The 13,449-nt window shown below is 49.6% G+C and overlaps 1 protein-coding gene across 1 annotated transcript in view; it reads right to left on the bottom strand.

Annotated features, from left to right (window-relative positions):
* The window catches only part of GALNT14 (polypeptide N-acetylgalactosaminyltransferase 14), a 206,274-nt gene that overhangs the window by 66,836 nt on the left and 125,989 nt on the right, over positions 1–13,449 (bottom strand). Inside the window, exon 2 of the mRNA XM_008514756.2 lies at positions 9,387–9,556. Coding sequence (XP_008512978.1) covers positions 9,387–9,556 — 170 coding nt within the window. The remainder of the gene's footprint in view (positions 1–9,386; positions 9,557–13,449) is intronic.

The raw sequence follows: 13,449 nt of genomic DNA, 5'->3' as shown, positions 1-13,449 counted from the left end.
AAAAGTAATCAGAAGGGGAGCAGGTAATTGAGGAAGGACTAAGAACCAGGTTTCATGTTTGGTTCTGGGGTAAAGGGCACAGAAAGATGAATAGAGAAGAGACAAAACGTTTGATCAGGTGGCCAACAAACATAAGAAAAGATGCTCCATTCCACAGATCAGTGGGAAAAGGCAAATTTAAAGCACAATAAATAGAATAAATAGCAGGACTCAGCTTCCAGAAACGCTAGAGTGAAAAAGGCAGACAACAGCATGTGATGGTAACAAAGATATGGAGCAACTAGAACTCTGATACACTGCTTGTGGGGGTGAAAACTGGTATATCCTGTCAATTTAAAAAGCAAATTTGCCTGTTATTTTATCTCAAAATGAGTTTATTTGGGAATAGCCAAAAAATCCCTGTAATTTGGGATGTGCGTGCTATGGTAAACCATAGGCAAATCCAGCAAACAAAGAAGGGGAGCTGCTTTTATAGAGAAAAGGGGGGAACAGGGGAAATCCATTGGGGGTTAGTAACAGTTCACGGCAGCAACAGCTTCTCATTGGCTGAGCTGCGGTGTTTCCCATTGGCTGGGCTGTTGCCAGGTGGGGAGAGAAATCTTCCTTCAGTAGTAGTGTTACTTCCCGTCCAAGATGCCAGCAACCATCTCTTTCTGTTTAGTGTAACTGATGACGTATGATAGTGCATGAGAGCTGCCCCTACAGGCCTTCCCAACTCCAATTTAGCTAAGGTTTCTTTTATTAATTTTCACAAACCACTTCCTTAGATGTTTGACAGTATCGACAAAAGCTTCCAGGGATACACCCTACAGAAACACATGCGAGTTCACCAAAAGAGAAATACCAGATTAATCATAGGAGTTCTGTCTATAAGAATCCCATACTGGAAAAACCCCAAGTGAGCATGAATAGTAGAATAGATATACAAATTGTAATATATTCATACAAGGGAATACTATGCAGCAATGAGATTGCATGAACTGCGTCTTGCAAAATGTGGCTGTACCTCATGCACATAACTTTGAGGGAAGCCAGACACATCAGAAGACATACTGTGTAATTCCATTTTTGTGAAGTTCAAAAACAAGCAATGCTAGTCTGCGGCATTTGAAGTTCAGACAGTGTTCCTCATGGTGGGGAGGGGGGGTGGGGGCACCAGGGTGGCTGTTGGCAAACTGAGGGTCTCGTCTTTGATCACAGTCCTGGATGCAGAAGAAGGGCATGTCCTCTTTGGAAATTTCTTCAAGCAGCACATGTCTGAAGTGTGAACGTTTCTGCATGTATGTGATACTTTGATACAAAGTTTATTTAGGAAAAGATGAAGAGAGATTCTGGTTTGGGGGCATATTTTGGTCTTGCAGGGATATTTCAAAAGCCACAGAACTCAAAGGATTCCATACAGCCCATGCAATAGGCAAGGACTGCAGTCAAACTCAGGGGGGCCTTCTCCTCCTCCTAGAGCTCCAGCCGTCCCAGCGCTCCCCATAGCACTGAAGAGAATACCTGGGAATGCAGAGTGCAAACCCAGGGCTCCTCCTCAGCCTTCTGCCTTCTTAAAGGTGCACACCCCAAAACGATTTTTTTTTAAAGTTAATTTAGAGGAGAGAGAAATGATACCACCTTCCCCTTGGTGTTACTGGCCCTGAGTGCATGGGCCAGGGCTTATTTTCAAAGCGAGCTTAAGGGATCGTTCTTCCCATGGGGAGTGATCCACAGATGAGAAGGCACTGGTGGCCTGTGGAGGGCACTAAGGCAGTTCCCAGTCACCCAGCTGGGGGTTTGCTCACTTGGGGCATCTAAGTTCCATGAGAGCAAGCTTTTGGATGGCTCGTTTACTGAAATTTTCCTTTCTAATTGTCTTGCACTCAACACTTTGCAGGATGAATTTTTCATGGCAAATATTTAATTCCAAATCAGTTTCCCATCCTGGGCACTGAACACACTTCTCTATCTCTTTCCACATCTCTCTCCATCACCTCATTCCTCAGGCAAAGCATAATAAAAGAGGCAAATTCAGGGGCCCAGCCTGGTGGCGCAGTGATTAAGTTCATGTGCTGAGCTTCAGTGGCCCAGGGTTCACAGGTTTGGATCCTGGGTGCGGACCTACACGCCACTCATCAGCCATGCTGTGATGGCGTCCCACATACAAAAATAGAGGCAGATTGGCACAGATGTTAGCTCAGGGCCAATCTTCCTCACCAAAAAATAAAAGACAAAAAATAAAAAGAGGTAAACTCAGAGAGGAAGAAGGGAAATCTTCTCTCAGAATAAGACCATTTAGTACCTTTCACAGCCACACAAGGTTCTTCCTGGGTTACCTGCCCCTTAGAATTTGACTTCAGTGACAGAACACCAGAAGAAACTATTGACTCCATTAGCTAATTGAAATATGTTATTTCTGTGGTGGGAAGGGCAGCATGCAAGGGATCAGGGGACCAGGAGAGGAAGGAATCCTGGCCATCCTCTATGGTCTTTCTTCCCATCTCACCCTGGGGAGAACCCATTCTGAGGCCCTGTAGCAGGGACTCAAACAGCTGCCAGGGTAGCAGACATAGTTCTCCCACAGAGCTACTTCCGGGATGTTTGGAAAGTCCTCCTGCTGTTCCCTTCAAAGCTCCCTGAATTCTGAGATGCTCTGGAGTGAAGTGTGCTCAGAGCCACTGTCAACAGGCTCACAAACTCCTGTATTGAAAAATGGTGCACAGGAGGGACCAGACCAAAGCAGATGGGGAGAGCTTGTTTGCAAAAGCTAAGTGTCTGTGATGGGTTTCCCCTCCCCTCCCCTCTGCCTTGATGTGGAATCACCAACTCTGTGCTGAGCTAGTGGAATAGCCTTGACTCTGAGGGAATATGAACATTTTTTATGCTTAGCTGTTCCAGCCGTAAAGATTTTTATCCTATTACTGCTAAGTGACGAGTACAAGGGGAGAAATGATGATGATGTTTGGCAGCCATTCCAACCGAGTAAATACAAGGAGGGAAAAATGCGATCCAAGACTGGGCCACTGCCCCTTCATTTCCCAGGATGAAAAGGAGCAAAGGAAAAATGTCTTCCTGGTGAGATGTATCGAAGTGTGGAATTTTCCCTCCAGGCAAGCGATGGGCATCCCACTGTTTGAACCATTTAGCACCGCACTGGACAAAGGCCGGGAGAATATGCCGAGGGGAACAATCGAACCCAGCTGGCTCAGGAGGAGGTGACCTAATGAGGCTTCCCAGCTCTCACTCCTTCCAGCCCACAGCTCACGGCCACAGTCCACCCTGCCACCTGCTCCCCTGCAGTCAAAGCAACCCCATAGTAAGTATTGCTAGGCAACACACCAGTGAAATATACATTTGCTTTATCAAAGTATTCCCCTCTTCTTGAGGGGTGTGCCTCCATTTAATGGCTTCTTGTCTGCCAGACGTTTTATGTGCTACTTGGATGATGGCAAATCCAGCTGTTGTCATCGGCGTGTGGTGACAGCGGTGGGGGTGGGACAACTGGAAAATGAGGACTATTTGTTAGACTAGTCAATGCTTTATAATCAGCAGAACTCCCCTGGGAAATCTCAGACTCATTCCAGCTAGACGCTGTCTCTTCCTTACAATGAAATAGTTATTGATGGCACACAACCCCCACCCCCTGAGACAGGTGCCACGTCTTATTCATCCTTATGACCCCACGGGACCTAGGCAGCGCCCTGGAAATTAAGGCTTTCATGGGTGTCCACAGAACTGTGGGCCTTAGGGGGAAAATTTGGGACTAGGATGCCCCGATGCAAGGGCAATGTTCTGTCCACACTGAGGCTGGGTGGAGAGTGGAGTGTATACCTGTGTATATATCTGGAGTGAGAAGACCAACCGCGGAAAAATGAACTGCTCTACAATTGAGTGGTGAGTCACGGAGTGATAAGGCTTCAAGGTTATCTAGCCTAACTACAGAGGAGAAAACAAAACCGAGAGAGGAGCAGGGACGTGCAGAAGGCCATTGTTGGTTACCTCGTCCCCATTCCTCTCACAGGGTCTGAACCAGGAATGAGGAGACTGAGCTGCAGCAAAGACGTGTAAATGGCAGCAGGTTTCACTCTCAAGATTGTGAAAATGTCAAACGTTATGGAAGGGGCGGGGTGGGCACGGGAAGGTTGTCAGCCCCTAAAGGTGAATGAGCAGGGGATCCATTTGAAATTGTAGACACTCTCCTTGCAAACCATCCTGGCTGTGGGCATCACTCACTGCCATGGACCCCATAAGCCTGGGAAAGCGGAGTTCAAAGCCGGGCTCAGCCTTATTTTCTCTTACTCCTTTCGCACTTATCCCACACTCCAAGTAAACCCGGCTGTCTCTCAAAACACCGTCAGCTCCATCGGGCAAAGGACCAAAAGAAAAACGGTGACTCTATGCTGTTCCAAACAGGGAAATTAAGCCCCCGTCCTCTCTGGGTTTTCTTCTATCATGTGACACCACACTATGACTTGCTTCTCAGGGGTTCCACACTGCCAGCGCATTTGGCATTTCTATCGGCCTGCTGGGTGAACACTTCCACAGGCCTCCTCCTGTCTCCCTCCTCACCCGCCTGCGGCACGTCTGGATTCCTAAGCCATTCACCCATGCCCGCCCTCTCGGCAGCGCTTGCTCTAATGCTTGGCTAATAGTTCTCTGTCTCAGGCACTGTCCAAACGCCTCCTATAAATCAGAATCCAATTACGGTGGTGAGAAAATTGGAAGCAAATTTAATAAGCGCAGACCCCTCCCACATGCTGTCTCTTCTCTTTTCAGTAATGAGAACTCTTTAAGGGAAAACGCCTTTTTCCTTTAACTGAGGATGTTCTCCTGACCCCTCATCTGAAGCCCCTGAGGATGGAAATATAACGAAAAGGGGGCTTCTTCCAGCTCCTCTTTTCCTCTTTGCACATAAGGCAGATGGAAGAGAGTAGTCAACTGTCTTTCCAGTCTTACATTTTCTTTCATTTGTTCAACAACGTTTACTGAATTCCTACCACACACCAGGCACTGTAGTAGACGCCATCAAAGACTGCTCCCCCTAGAGGTCAAGTGGTGCCATAACTAGCTGAACCTTAGCTACAAGGCATCAGGGGAACATAAAGGTGGACCAGGCGATGAAGCCTGAATCAGTGGGGTCGGGTCCCACAAGGGAACCAGGAGTTCAGCATGGGGCATGGCCACCGGTAAAGGAGTGGTCCTGCAGTAGGAGATTCTTGGTTAAAGTGATTCCGACTGCCAGCAGGATGGCAGCATATAGATCCTGTGGTTGAAGGAACTGGGAGAAGAGGGAGGGGCAGGGATGAGCCAGAGAAGCCAAAAGTCTCCACAGGGCCTGAGACAGAAGTCCTGTCACCTGAACAGAGGGAGAGCGTGCAGCATGTAGGCAGGAAGCTGGCCTTATTCCAGGGCCTCTACTTTCTACTCAAGCCCTGAGGCCTTCTGCTGGGCCACCCCACTGTGGGCTTCATCTAGTCCACAAAAGCAAGCTGCAAGTGCATGCTGATGCCCTGTGGTTTTCAAACTTGAGTGGGCATCAGAATCACCTATAGTGCTTGTCAAGACACAGACCGCTGGCTCCCACCCCCAGTGTCCCTGATTCAGTAGTTCGGGGTTGAAGCTTCAGAATCTGCATTTCAAACAAGTTCCCAAGTGAGGATGGTGCTGCTGGTCTGAGGTTTGGGGAACCACACTTTGAGAACCGTTGTTCCAAGCACTTGCTGTTCAAAGAGGGATCCCTGGCTGGGCAGTATCAGCCTCACTTGGTAGCTTGTTAGAAATCAGAATCTCAGGCTGAATCAGAGGTTAACCAGATCCTCAGATGATTTGATTGCCTATTTAAGTTTGAAAAACACTTACCTAGAGCAGCAGTTCTTAATCCTGGCTGCTTGTTAGAATCAACTGGGGAGCTCAGAAAAGAGATACTTCAGCTGGTCAGAGTCTGGTTATCAACATTTTTAAAAAGCTCCCCAAGTGATTCTTCCGGGATGGCTGGACTGAGAACTGCTGAGGCTCATCCTCATGCAACACACTCCACGTCCATAGGGGTTGGAATCTACCATGCTCACTTTTCTAGCATCGATCTTAACCTTGAAACCCACCACTGTTCCTGCCTGCCCCAGCACTACTCCTGACAACTTAGTCATCTTCCTAATGCCCCTTCCTCATACTGGTGTTCAGCTGCATCTTTTGTTTGAGCGTCTTTAGTTTTCTCAGGAGAGTCCTCCCCTTCTATTCCAGGCTCTGCAGTGTCAGCCTGGCCATATTATTACCCTGTAATAATAACAATGGACATTTTTGGACAATTTACTATGGCGTAGGGAAGTACTTTACATATATTTTATTTGATCCTCACAAAGGCTGCATTAGGTAGGTATCATTATTGTTATTTGTATCCTGATTTTTCAGAAGAGGAGACTACAGTTCAGAGAATCCAGGAAATGGTGACTTCACTCAGCTAGTGAGCAGCATAGCCAGGACTGGAGGCGGGTGATCCGGTCCCAGAGGCTATACCCTTAACCCCTGGGCTGCACTGACTTCTGCTTGATTCCCCCTTACAGGAAGACTTGGCCTTGTCCTGTCGCTAGGAGTGGGAACGCATGTTTATGTTTCACCCTTGAGAACCTGGGTAACAGGGGGCTTGCTTTACAGCAGGGTTCTCATCACAATTTTGTCCCGCAGGGGACATTTGGCAAAGTCTGGAGACACTTTTTAGTTACAACGTGGAGGGGGCTACTGGCATCTAGTGGGTAGAGGCCAGAGAGGCTGCTAAACATCCTACAGTGCACAGGACAGCCCTACCACCAAGAATTATCCAGGCCAAAATGCCAGTTCTTGTGGAGATTCCGTGGTCTACAGCATGTAGGTCACCAGCAGCCCAGCTGTTCGGCGCTGGGCAGGCAGGGCCCAAGAATGGGTCCCAGGGCTCTGTCAGCCAGGCAGGCAAGCCCCAGGCGTTGCATCAGGATGATGTTAGGATATAGCCGGGAGGCTGGAATCAGAGGATTAAGGGACTTAGTTGGTGACTTCAACTTCATGAACAGAGATTCCCTGGGAGGCGAGGGCTGGAAGTAGGAGATCCTGTAGGGGACTGTTTGAGAGAAGAATACTGGGCCTTGCTGGCGGTCTCTGGAACTCTCATTACTACAAGGGCTATATGGTCACAGGGTCAGCCCAGTACCAAACTCAGCCTGGAGATGGTTGATTCGATTGGTGGCTTCTCACTGCTGGCCTGGGGCCTTGCACATAGTAGGTGCTTAATCCCCCTGCCATGGCTACCTGGTCTCATGTGCTTGCCCTCAGTCTCAATCCCCTGTCCTTTCCCCTTCCTGTTCATTCAGATTAGGATCCATAAACCTGAAATTCTCTGAGTAACACAATCCTAGCTCCCACAGGGCAAGGTTGAGGCCCTGAGGCAGACATATGGCTGACACACTTTTCCTTTTTTTCTTGCCAAAGGGTGTCTGGATTCTGTCTAAATCCTCTCTTCCCTGCTTGCTGCAATCCCAGCAGATCACACTTACTTAACAGATGGAACACACTGGGCTAGGTGCAGAGCCTGGAACTGGACCTGGTGAACTTGGATCCTTGGGGACAGGCTCAGTTCTTTATCCGCGACCATCGTATATATAGGCCCTTGTAAACCTCTTTCATTTCTGCCTCTCAGATCATAGAATAGGATGCACACAATTAGTGCTGCTCAGGGTATCCCTGCCTGCTCAGTGAATTCCCCAAGGCCTCCCTTCTGCAGGCGGGAGCATTCAGAGGCGTCTCTCTGAGAGCTCTTACCCAGATGCACCAGCTCCTTTCCTGGCCAGGAGATGTCCTCTGTCCCTCTGGACGACCTCAGTAACTAGACTCAGGACAAGGGAGGGACCACCTGCCCGAGACCCAGTGGGGCTTCTGAGCCTCTGCCTCCTCCCTCTTCCCTGTTCTCCTATATGGAGTCTCTGCTCAGGGAAATAAAATCACCCAACATCTAAATAAAGTTCTACCAGGTGCCAAGGACCAGGATAAGTGCAGGAGAATTTTAATAGGAATAATGCAAGACTCCGACTTTAGAAAGCTTACAGGCTAGCAGCAGGGAGTGTTCTAGGTATAGGCTGTCCCCTGGGTCTCTGGGTGTAGGGGACCTCCAGGCCCTGCTGCTAAGGAAGAGTCCTGTGGGTACCTTGAGGGGACAGTTAAGTTTGCAGACTGTCAGAGTTAGAAGAAGCCACAGATATCATCTAGCTCATCGCCCTAGCTTTATCCACAGGGAAACCAGGACTCCAGCCCCTTCACGAGACACATGCTGTATAAGCCAAGGTTTCTGAGCTGTACAGCCTAGGTGGGGAAACTGAGTCCACCAGCCTTCACATATTGCCAACTTAAGCAACACCAGATTGACCAGCCTCATGAGTCATGAAAATTCTTACTACCCTGCTCCCCAACATCCACAATTTGGTGCCCGTGGATGGAAACTAATATAGAAAGCTAAGAAGTGAACACCAGTCCTACAGCCTTCAAGCCCCAAGCAAGCCAGCCCACTACTTCGGTGTGGTGCAAAGTCCACTTCCTGATGCAGACAGGCACGCATCCTCATGGGCCTTTGGCACACCTGGGCCTCCAAGCTTGGAGGCTAGCAGGCCAGGAGGGAGGAGCTGGGGTTGAGGCTCACCTGCTTACTACTCAGGCCTCACCAGGAAGTGAAGGGCTGGCATGACTCTAGGAAGGATTTGTAATTAAAAAAGTGCCTTCACAAAGACTGTTTTTGCTGTGAAGCAAAGCTTTCTACATTGTGCCAGGCCTGGTCTCTACAACCCACCTGCAGGTGTGGCCTCACCAAGGGGATGGCAGGACAGAGGCTGTGTGGCAGAACAGCGGCGCAACAGAATGGGCTGCTGTGAAGCTGACAGCGGACCCAATGGCAAGAGAAGAGGCCCCTCTGGCTTCTCTTCTCATGTGGCAAAATATGCCTGGGCTGTCAGATCAAGGACCTCTCCCAGTAACAGAAGAGACTACCAATCTGACTTCCCAGGGGTCTGTCCCTCCTGCCCTCCTTCAGTTTGAAAGCCAGGCCAGGCCATGGGAATCTGCCAGGGACAAACAGGCTCTGGCTGTCGGGTTTTTAGTGCTCCATGATTCCTTGGCAGATGTCACCCAGGGTGACCAGTGGGTGAGCGGGGCAAGGTGCAGGTGAAGGAGGCCTCGCACCCTCTCCACGGGGGCGCTCTGGGATGGCTCACAGCAAAATGCAGCACAGACAGGGTAAATTACCACATCATAAACCCTTTAGCATCCAACTGGCAACAAATGGTTTACCTGCCCCAGTTCTTGGCACTGGGCACTGCATGCATCAAGCCTGCTGTTGATCTGTCATGACAGCAGGGAGGGGAAAGGAGTAACGGAGAAGGAGAAAGTACCTTAAATGGCGAGTATCAGGGACAGCCCGATTGCTGGAGATCCGCTCGCTCTCCCGCTGGTTGAAAGCATACAGCTTATAGGGATCATCGCCAACGCGCCACTTTTTGGCATTCAGATACCGCCGCTCATCAAACTGGTCCCACTGGTCATCCCAGTCAGGCTCTGAAATCTGTGTGAACAAACAGGAAGTCTGTGAGAATGGCTCCTGGCCCTCCATTAGCCCCCTCTGTCTGTTGGTGTAACCGCAGAGACCAGCCTTATTCTGGTATGGTTTAGCTCAAAGATGGACACAGAGGTAGGATGTCAATAAAACCATCGGCAACAATAAAAACAAACAGAACAAGGGCAATCAAGGCAGCCACCACTTTACTGCTCACTGTATTCCAGGTGCTGTGCTGGGACCTTTCCTCACGTGACCTCGTGTCACTCTTACAGTAGTTCTATGAGAGGGATATTGCTCACATTCCCATTATGCAGACAAGGAAACAGTTTCACTAGTCTAAGTACCTTGCTCAAGATCCCACAATTAGGAAGTGGCAGGGCCAGGACTTGTATTCTAGCATCCCCACCCAGAGGCCACCTCTCCAGGGTAATTTGAGAACAGCCGGAGGAAAAGTGCCAGCACAGTAGCATAGTAGGTACACAATGACTGTCATTCCTTCCTCTGCCATAGGAAGGCAGCATCACGAAGTGGGCGATCCATCTATAATGGTGTGCTACCCACTAGACAGACATCCAGTGTGTTCCTTTCTTCCCCCAACCAAGGAATCTGCAATTATTAAGAAGCATCAATGGGGGAGCAAGTGATAACCCTCACCACATGTGGAGACAGCACTTTAGAGCATACAAGGTGGTTTCTGTATTCATGGTCTCAATTCATCCTCCCTAAACCCTCTGTGCTGAGTTGGGAAGACAAGGTTTCAGAAAGGTTACTGACTTGTCTGAGGTTGCACGGGTGGACAGTGGCAGAACCCAGAGCAGAGCTCAGTCTCTGGGGCCCTCCAGTGCATTCCCACAGCAAAGAAGGTGAAAGGATGTACACAGGGAGGGGATGCCCAGAGCCCAGGCTGCCTCATCTGCCCACCCACGCCAGCTCCACAGCCAACACTCTCCATACAGCCAGCAGGAGGTGCGGACTTCAGGGGCTCAGCAAGCCGGATGCTTCCGTTCATGGCCATGGCCTAGTGGATGCGAGCACTGTCATCCTAGGGGAGAGCCAGTCTGTCTCCAAGAAAGCTCAGACCTTTTAGGTTCATCAAAGCCAAAAGAACACTGCATCTCTGGGAAGAACCTATTGACCAGGCTCTGACCTGGAATGTGAGGGCTGGGGCCCTGGGGCTGGCATTGTCACCAAGGATGACATGCTCATCCATGTGTTACTGACCCTAGTCGCTTTGCAAGTATCTAAAGCTGCCTGGTTACCACCCATCCCATCACTGACCAGGATGCCCTTCTGCTCTTAGGGAACCTCACAGGAAGGCACAGAGCAGGCCCTGCAGACAGCAGTGCGGGTGCTCAGCCCACAGAGGCAAGGTAAGGTAAAAGGGGCCGCTTGCCAGTGTGCACATTTGTTCAGGAACCATTCGATCTTATCTGGTAATTGATCTCTCTCTCTCTCTCTCTCTCTCTCTCTTATCTCCTTTTGAAACAGCATTCTCCTGCTAATAGCACAAAATGAAGCTTTGGAAACCAGCGATTTTTATCCAATAATTGATTTTATTAATGTCCTGTGATACTGCTGCTACACAGGGGGAATATGGGGGGGGGTGTGAAACTCCCAGCCAGTGCTGTACAACATCACAGCCTGACAGCTGTCACCTGTGCTTAGAAGATCACGGCAGGGTGACCCTGACATCCCATTCTCCAGGAAAGGGTCATGGGGCCGTGAGCCATCTCCTGCTGGCTCATTTCCAATTTAATTCATTGCAATTCTCTAAATAAGTTGGGAGCCCTACAGTGCTCTGTGCTACAGAGGGGAGATGTGGAGACGGAAGGTCCCTGCCCTTGAGGGGACTGCCGTGTTGCAGAGAGACACGTGAAGATACTCACAACACCTCTAACAGAGGAGTGAAGGAAATGGGAGCAGCTTCCTGGAAGAAGGGTCAAATGAGTTAGAGCTGAAGGATGAGCAGGGATTTTACTTTGCTTAAGGGGAGACTGGGAGGGGAAATACGCGTGTCCTGAAAATCCAGATAAGAGGTAGGAAGGCTGGAAGAGGAGAATCTGTTCAGGAAATGGGTAGCTCACAGATGGGGAGGCCAGAGTGTGGACTGTAAGAGAGCATGAATGAAAGAGGACTCCAGAATGCAGCTGAGTCTGTACGAAGCAGGTCATGGGGAAAATGTCTCTGGCCACAAGTGTAGGAGGGAGTGGAGGGAAGAGAGCTGCCGCAAGGAGACTAATTGAGATGTGACCTCAGTAATCTAATCTCCTGGGAAGAGAAGCCTGAGCTGAGGCCTGCTGGGTCCAGCCATCACTAGAGAAGCAGGTGGAGGGGCAGTCACCTGTGGAGAGGCACAGGGGCTGGTGAGAGGGCAGGTAACCAATCCCTTGGCCTCATCCCAAGCCCCTACTCTCTAGTTACACCAGACAGGGCACAGGGCCAAGAGGGCATGAGGTGGGGTGACCTGCTTGGCCTGGCAATCACCAGCCTAAAGGGTAGTTAAGCATCCCTGGCCTCCCTGGCAGGATCTGCCTCCCTGGAGATGGTGCATGAGAACTCAGTGGGATGCAGGACTCCAGAAAGCCTAGAGCCAGAGCCGCAGCCAGGTTGGCGAGAGAAACCATGTGAACAGTCAGCGGAGGGCATCCTTGGAGGGGATGGCTCCCTGAGATGGTCATGTGCACAGAGCTGGTTCACACTCTGGTGCACTGAGATCCACGGGGATGAACTCCCAGCACCGGGAGCTTGCCTCTCTATCATAGCTGGATGTATTAAATAATGATGACGCTGTGTTTAAAATACTAGCACTACCATGTGAATAGCAATTTCTATTTCACAAAGCAGCTTGCGCATATTGTCGTAGGATCCACACGCAACCCCATTTGTACAGGGAAGGACGTGGCTTAGGTTAGATGGTTTGCCCATGTGCGACAGCTAGTAAGAGATGGGATCACCGAAGGGATCCTCTCAGAGCCTCCCAGCGCCATGGTCTGCTCTGCCCTACGAGGGACAGAAACAAGGGGTGTCTCCTCTGCTGAGGATGAGTGTGCAAAGACCCCCCCTGAGGAGAGGAGTGAGGGACATGCCCACAGGAAGGGCCAGGCACTCTTGCCCTGCTTGCCCCTGAATTGAGTGGCTATGTCCCTCCCAGGATTTCTGAAGGGTCACTGACTGCCGGATGCATTCAGAACTAATTTGGAGTTGGCTTCCAAGCTCTTCCACTCACGAGTCCCCACGTCCAGCCTCTAAGGGTCCAGAGCACTGTATGTTGGACCCAGGCTTTGGATTCCTGGCTTCCTGGCTCATGTGAAGATCCGGGAACGCTTCATTCAGAACATGCACTTTCACCTCTCCAAACTTTCCTCGCCCCTACCTCACTTTCTGACCAGAGTTTCTTCAATCTAGAGTGAGTGTGTTTCAAACAATAAGTACCATGCCACAAACAGAAAACAAAGACAATCTTTTAAACAGAAAATATCTGAGTAAATGAGCCAAACTCCTGGCCCAGCCCAGTGCTTAAATAATCTGGCACCAAAGATGAAAGCTCAAAAGCACATCTGTTAAGTTTGCTTAATTTCTTTCCTCCCACCATGCTTCCATGAGAAATCTTGAATTCCCTTCCCTCCATCCTTTCCTGGCCTGTTTTCTCTCACTCCAGTTTCAAGCTGGTTATTTGGCTCAGGAATCATGGGTGGAGTTTCCCCTTCTGTTAGGTTTTGAAGCTGCCTCTATTTCCCACTGATGTTTTTTCCCTCCTCCCTTATTTTCCCCAGCTTGGTACTACTAAATCTCTTTCATTGTCCTAATTCTCTTCTTTTCACCAGATTTAAGAAAATCTCTATTCCTTGATAAATCTTCTATCCTACTCTGAACTGCGCCTGATCCTTAAAAGAACTTGT

Source organism: Equus przewalskii, chromosome 14, assembly GCF_037783145.1.
Source record: "Equus przewalskii isolate Varuska chromosome 14, EquPr2, whole genome shotgun sequence".
Classification (NCBI taxonomy): Eukaryota; Metazoa; Chordata; class Mammalia; order Perissodactyla; family Equidae; genus Equus; species Equus przewalskii.
Note: the sequence above shows the minus strand (reverse complement) of the source record. Positions and strands in the feature narration are given on the sequence as shown.